Source organism: Plasmopara halstedii, assembly GCF_900000015.1.
Source record: "Plasmopara halstedii genome assembly, contig: Scaffold_1211, whole genome shotgun sequence".
Lineage (NCBI taxonomy): Eukaryota > Oomycota > Peronosporomycetes > Peronosporales > Peronosporaceae > Plasmopara > Plasmopara halstedii.
Window position 1 is genome coordinate 1366314 of NW_020188126.1, and position 6980 is coordinate 1373293.

General features: G+C 43.9%; 3 protein-coding genes across 3 annotated transcripts; 2 read left to right on the forward strand and 1 right to left on the reverse strand.

Moving 5' to 3' along the window:
• Nucleotides 1-1985: 1985 nt before the first annotated feature.
• On the forward strand, nucleotides 1986-2758 carry PHALS_00923 (uncharacterized protein; the record flags this gene model as incomplete). The annotated part of the gene is made up of 2 exons (XM_024730688.1): nucleotides 1986-2300; nucleotides 2366-2758. The coding sequence occupies 2 exons, from the start codon at nucleotides 1986-1988 to the stop codon at nucleotides 2756-2758; spliced, it is 708 nt and encodes a 235-aa protein (XP_024580941.1).
• A 48-nt stretch (nucleotides 2759-2806) lies between these two features.
• PHALS_00924 (nitrate reductase) lies at nucleotides 2807-4043 on the forward strand (the record flags this gene model as incomplete). Its single annotated transcript, XM_024730689.1, has 2 exons — nucleotides 2807-2875; nucleotides 2937-4043. The coding sequence occupies 2 exons, from the start codon at nucleotides 2807-2809 to the stop codon at nucleotides 4041-4043; spliced, it is 1176 nt and encodes a 391-aa protein (XP_024580942.1).
• Nucleotides 4044-4564: 521 nt separating this feature from the next.
• Nucleotides 4565-6943, reverse strand: PHALS_00925 (uncharacterized protein; the record flags this gene model as incomplete). The annotated part of the gene is made up of 2 exons (XM_024730690.1): nucleotides 4565-5359; nucleotides 5390-6943. The coding sequence occupies 2 exons, from the start codon at nucleotides 6941-6943 to the stop codon at nucleotides 4565-4567; spliced, it is 2349 nt and encodes a 782-aa protein (XP_024580943.1).
• Between the last annotated feature and the right edge of the window lie 37 nt (nucleotides 6944-6980).

Genomic DNA, 6980 nt, shown 5'->3' on the forward strand with positions numbered 1-6980 from the left:
TTTTCTCGTCCTCAGCATAGCTGAGATCCATGGGCACAGACCCGTTCGACGAGCTATTGGAGTGTGCATTCCAACCAAGTCATGCCAACTTGAAAATAAACTCGGCATTCAATGGCACATTCACCGCTTCGTCAAATAAAGACGGATGCACACGGAAGACTTCCATTCCGGCCACGCCAGTGCGGAGGTCTTTCATAAAGACGGTCACTGTGACCGCCTCAGGAAGGGGATCTGCTGCCATCCCGGGAATGAGAGTGCGCATCTCTTGGACAAAGTCCACCGATTTCTTGTTGCCCTGTCAGGCTGCAAGGAATCGCGATCACACGCGATATGCCTGATAGGGCGGCGAGAACACTCGTGAGAGCTGTAATTTCAGCTTCGCCCAGGATGGAAACGCAGCTTCGACCGAAGTGCCGCACGTTGGTGCCAATTCTCGAGCTCGACCACCAAGTTTGAGATGGCTAGGTCTGGAGCATGGCAGATGCGATGGCCATCTCGACCTCTCTGACCCAGAGTAGGGGATTCTCTCCATATTTCCCCTTAAAATTCTTAATGCTCACGATGAGCGGCTTAGGTCGGGGGAAGTCTTCCGTCTCGTAGACGCGAACGATGCAGATATCTTCTGCTGCATGTGCTCTAGCAGCGTGTTTTCATGACTCAAAAACGCCTCCAGACGCGCATCGATTGCCTCGGGGCCTTGCGCAGCCAAGTGTTGCACTCCCTCAGGGCCAAGCAAGGACATCAGCTTTTTAAGCCCGTCCTGCATGCCCTGGGGCAAAGAGGAAAATTCTTTCATCCTCACACAGGATCAGTCTAAAAGACTCATGTGTAGATTGACTACAAGTGCTACCAAGTGCAGCGGGGCTACCGTAGCTTTGCGCTTTGAGGGAGTGTAAATTAGGTGACCGACCTCTCGTTCTATACTCAGAACAAGTACGAGTTTCGCGGATCGCAAACCGCTTTCTCCTAGAGTAGTTATAGCCTTATCCCAAGGCTAACTAACTCTTCGGTTTAAATTCTAAACTAACTCTATTTATTTTATATGTGCGGCAAAGCCGCTTGATTTTAAATGCATAGATTTTCCTAAATATATATAGTAAAACCTAAATACATGTATAACTACTGGCTATCCAACCCCGTACCGCATTCTTGTTTGGGTGTGGTCACACCATGCCCATCTGGTGTGACACCCCCGCCTGTCACCAGGGTATGTGTGACCCCGTTACACTGGATCTTGGTAATCTCGCGCGCAGCCTCCTTTATGTTCGCTAGTCTGACACGCTGATGTTCCATCCGATGCGTGGCTGATAGCATGTTATCGAACTCTCTGGTCCAATCCCATTGAATGGTTGAGCGCTGAAAATTAGTTGATTCAAGGAAGGCGATAATTGTCCTCCAAAAATGCCATAGTGTGGCGTGCCTGGCTCCACCGTATGATATTTCTGGTAAGCTACTCCAAGCGAGCAATTCACGCTTTCAACACATTGGCGATAATTGTGCTCCACCCCTGGGACTGATCAGAGCCAGGAGCTTCTTGGGTGCGTTTAATTATCCGAAGGACATCTCGTGGCCTATCGTAACAGAGGGTATTTGAAATCACAATCATCGAATTGGCAATGTGTGCCACTAAGTTTAACGGTAATGTCGCGCACGTCACACGGAAAAAGTTATGAGATTATGGGTCTGCGTTAGGCTCGACTTAGCACGGAGCCGAGAGCTTCTTAAGTTACAAGTACTTATTTGCTCTGAGTGAATTCAGCGAGTGATATATTGCTATTATCAATCTGGTAAACTAAATTTATTAAATATATTAAGACAACAATAAATTATATATTAATCCCTATAGTTCAACTTTCGTCTTCGTTGTCTGGCTTCAAGTCCGAGGGAAATAGTGACAAAAGTGAATGGAATACGTACACCATAAATTGTGTCCATATTTAATTGCACCATATTTTACCGGTATAATTATATTCTTTTGAAGCGCTATGACAGACGTGGAGATAATGATCGTGCGTATTGACCACTTTTATGACCGAGCTAAGTATGTGTCAATAGTGCGTGCGTGGATGCAAGAGCTGAAGATCGTCAACGGACGTTTGATTGCTATGGGCAGTGACCTTCACTTGTTATTTATTGTCGCGACCGAGTTGCAAAACTCGAAGTTGTTGAACTTTTACCGCACGAGAGACATCGACGTTAACAGTCGTGGGGAGCTTTGTATAGACAGATTCATTGATGTTTTAGGCCGCAGAAAAGTGGCCACTTGTTCTTGCAAAGGGTTTCTCGAAATGAATGTGTTGGTACGTTGGACAATGATAACCGACCAGGTGAGAGGCATGTCGTAATAATTTTTATGTATTTGTAGAGCCCGATGCTTTTACAAAAGTTATTAGTACACGAGTGGCAAGTGGAACAGGAATGGCTGGATGCGGCATTGACTACAAAACGGACGAAATCGTTTTTAGAGTGGAAGGAAGCGGCTAAAGCGACGCGAAAGGAGAGACGGAAGAAGGAAGGAAAAGAAAAGTATGAAGTCAAGAAGATGAAGCTAGAGGAGGCACAAAAAGATGATAAGGAAACAAGTGTAGAGTCTACTGCTGAGTTAGTAAATTCTGAAACTGAGAGTGGGACAGGAGGAGACAATAGTGAAGGACAGACTGTCGGGATGTCAATAGAGAAGCAGTTAATGAAGCGAAAGCCAAAGCAAGTGTCGTCAAGGAGCCAAAGGAAGAAGCGTTCTAAATTGATGAATATATAAAACTTTACAATCACTCTTTTACCCAATAACACCGTCATTTTTATTATTATGAGCGGATGCCCAACTATGGTCCAGCGCCGCAAGAAGGTAGCGCTATCCCCCGGCTATAGCCAATTGGTATATGACTTTCTCTATACCATTATGAACGATACACTTAAGATGTGAATGTACGTGATAGCACTGGATGCAACTATGTCAATCGGGTCAAGACCTATCAGGTCTTCGTGGTGGTCCCGCACGTCGCGCCATCTCGATGGAAGAAGTGAATTCCCACTGTACCGAAAGCGACTGCTGGAGTGTATTGGACGGTAAAGTGTACAATTTGACGCCATATCTAAAATATCACCCTGGAGGCATTGCAGAAGTGCTTTTAGCGGCCGGAGGGGACTGTACTGACCTTTTTAATGAGAAACATCCATGGGTTAATGGTCATGGAATGTTGGACAAATGTTACATTGGTCTATTGGATCCAACAACAGTAAGTCTCGCTTCAGAGACGTCCAGATTTGCATTGGATAGAATGCAATGGCGTTCTTTCACGCTAGAACACAAGCAGACTGTTAGTCAACAGACTGTTAAATTTACTTTCAAATTACCTGGTACTAAGGTTTTGGGACTCACAACGCCCGGGCAGTATCTCAAAGTGCGTGCTAAAATAAATGGTGTTATGATCGAGAGAGCGTTCACTCCAACGTCAAAGTTCACCCAAGTAGGATCATTTGATTTGTTGGTCAAAGTTTATCCCAATGGGGTCATGAGCACGTATTTAGATAACTTGGTAGTGGGGGATTCAGTCGAGATGTTGGGACCACAAGGAATGCTTGGATACCCTAGTGCAGGAGTTGTGACGATTGAAAGTCAATTGAAGATGACAAATTTACACCATGTTGTGATGATTGCTGCAGGCACGGGCATCACTCCCATGCTGCAGTTGATTCGTGCGATTATGGACGAGAGTAAATACTTAGTTAAGATTACGCTGGTAGATTGTAACCACTCTTTGAACCATATCATTGCACTCACTCAATTGGAGCCACTGGCCAATATGTTTACTGACCGCATTAAGGTTCACCATGTGCTACACGAGGCCAGCGAAGAAGATGCGAAGGAATTGGGATCGGTTCAAGCTGGTAAACGACTTGATACGGCATTACTTGCTGAACTATTGCCCAAAGTGTCTCTTAAGGTAGCAGTATTTCACTGTGGCCCACCTGCGTTTAATGATGCAGTGAGTCAGATGTTGAGAGATATTGGCTACGAGAAAAAGCAAATTTTCATGTTTTGAATGCCTTAAACAGAAATAGAGGTATGTGTATCAATGAATTACTTATTTGCCCTAGTTTTCGTCTAAAGTACCATGCAAGAAGCTCTTTCTCTCTCGTAAGCAAAGTATTTGCGCTGCTTGCCGTCTCTGCAGGAGCCTATCGCAAGGCACGAATGTTCCGTGATGGAGCTCAAGATGCCTAGCATCATTAGATAACAATTTGGAAAATATACATGTACTAGAAAGCTGCAACAAATGCAATGTCTTCATTGGGCATTAGCGCTTGTCTTACTACGCAATTATGCTGTCGATCCTGTCGAATTTAAGCAATCATTGCTCTCACGACTTGTCTCTAAAGAAACATAGTAGCTTCGAAGGAAAGTATCACGCAAAGAATTGGCCTAACGTGCTTAATCTTTGATCTCCGCATGCCAAACCCAAAGAGGCATCATTATTTTAGTCTCCGTTATCGTGAGCATGTAATGAACAGAAAATACCAGAACTGATTGAATGCTCTAGATCTTCGCAAGCGACCATTCATTTCATTTTCGACAAAGAGCTTCTAACACTTTGGATACAATATCATGCATGATTTTGTCGTTCTGTAGCTTGTTTAAATACTTGGCCCACATGACTTTATCTACCGAATTCTCCAAAAGTCTGTCCAGTAACTTTCCACCAACATCCTGCGATTGTTCGTTCTGTTTGCACCAGGAAATGACAGCATCACTAGACAGATACTCATAAGCAAGAACAAGTAAATTTGATTCTCTTGCCGCATTGTACGGCATTCCAATCCATGAGCAGAAAAGAGCGCTCAACACACCACTTAAGAAATACTTCGTCTTCCTTTCTTCATCTAAACGGCGAGCCAACGTCAAGTCATCGTCCACCTGGTCTCGCAAACTATTCAGCAGTAATACGTTGGGATTGTCACCCGAAAAGCGTGCGTACACCATCAACTCGCCAAAATCATCACTTGAAAAAAGCAATTCACCATTTTGGGAATCAAATTGTGTCGTCCATGTATGAATCAGGGTCGTTAGTAATTTGGAAAAATGAGGCTTGAGCTCCTCGGATTCAACGTTTTGAAGAAGATACAACACTTTAGCCCACGTGATTGGATCTGACATCAGAATTCGTAAATTCACCACAGGATTGCTTTTCGCTTTCTTGAAGACTTGTGTTTTTATAGTATTGACAGTTGACTTGATCTCAACGATTTTTGCTCCGTTCGGCTTATGGATTTGAACAAGAATATCAAGGACTGGAGAAGCTGTCTTGGTCAAGGTTTCATCTTCTTGCAGCTTATAGAGAAACGCGGCCCACATGTATTCCTTTTACGATTTCAAAAGCAGCTCATGCACCATTTTTTGTGCAGTGTCACGAATTGCTGAACGGGGTCGGATTGCGAGCAGTTTCTCAAGCAAAAAACCAAAAGCGTCGATAAGTATTCGATCATTCTCCGCAGCTGCATGTTGTGGCGTTGCGATCCATGAGTGGAGAAGAGCACCAAGCACACCTGAAAAAGGATTTTGCACATCGTTATTTTGCAGATTATTGAGAGCGCAAGCCCACTTCTCTTCATTTGGCCATAGCATAAGCAACCTTTTTAGTATAAATGCGTCGGGGTTGTCACTCGAGAAATACGCGTATAGTCGTAAATCGGTAAATCGAAAGTTCGTCAAGACCTCTTTCATCCGGTAAAGTTGATTAGATTTAGCTGAATACGACTCTTTTGTCCATGAGCGCAGAATAGACTCCAACAGATCACGAGCAAATTTGGACACTTCGTCGTGGTTACGCAACATGAACAACAGTTTGGCCCACATGAGTTTATCGTTTGATTTTCCACTTAGCCAAACGAGTAGTTCTGCGCTTTCAGCAGGCAGTTTAAAATTTTCATACAGCTCCAAGAATTCTGGACCCGTCAAATCCTGAATAGCCTTACTGGGTGAGTATAAGTTTGGATCATATAATTCTTTATTCTGTGGACGAATCACAGCGTCAAAGACGGCGGGTTTTTCTTCGTGAAATTTCAGTATGTAAACCAGGTTTGCCCACATGAGTTCATCCTTCGACCAATAGTGTAGTTTCTCCCACACCATATCGCTAACTTTCTCGGGATGTATTGCGGAAGCAAACATTCTCGAAAACTGAACACTCGTCAAGAGTTCGACAGCCTCGAAAGGTCTGCGGTTACCTGCACCTTGATCATTCGTCCGAACAAGACCATCAAATATTCTGTGAAGTGGGAAATTAGGGTGTCCATCAATGCGTATATCGTTAATAATTCGAGCCCACATAATCTCATCCTTCGATCGCTCTCGCATTTTTGTCAGCATAAATGTGCTAAATTCCTCTTCTCCCAACCCATTGATTTTTTTCCAAATCGAATTACCCACTTGTATCACAAACAGTTCGTGGTTTCTGTTATATTTAAGGTCTAGGCACTTGTACATCTCATTTGTTGATAGGCTCACCCACCATTTCATTTCCACGACGTCTGCGAAGTGATAATCTAGGTAATCATTTTGCTTTTTATCAGCAAAAATAGTGGGTAAACGAAGTTTGGTGAGCGGATGCTTTTTCAACCTCTGTACCAAACAATCAATCGCAACTTTTTGATCTTCTGGTGACTTGTTGCCAAACCAAACTAGCATGTCCTCAAAATGAAACAGCCTCTCTACGTCTTCAGCATTCTCAATGAGCTTGTCAATCGCCTTATCCATAAACAAACCGTCATACTTTTGTATTTCCGATTTTAAATATTTGTCGAGATGCAATTTCCCAATTACGTTCTCCGGTATCGTTTTATCCGCGGATGGTAAATGTTCGACCGTTTGAATCACTGCTGGTAAGACTCGCTCCTCGACAAACTCTCGGTCTCCAGCCGCTTTTGATGGCTTGTGTGTCCACATGTGTTGAGCAGCGACATCTACAACAGCTTCCGGTGTG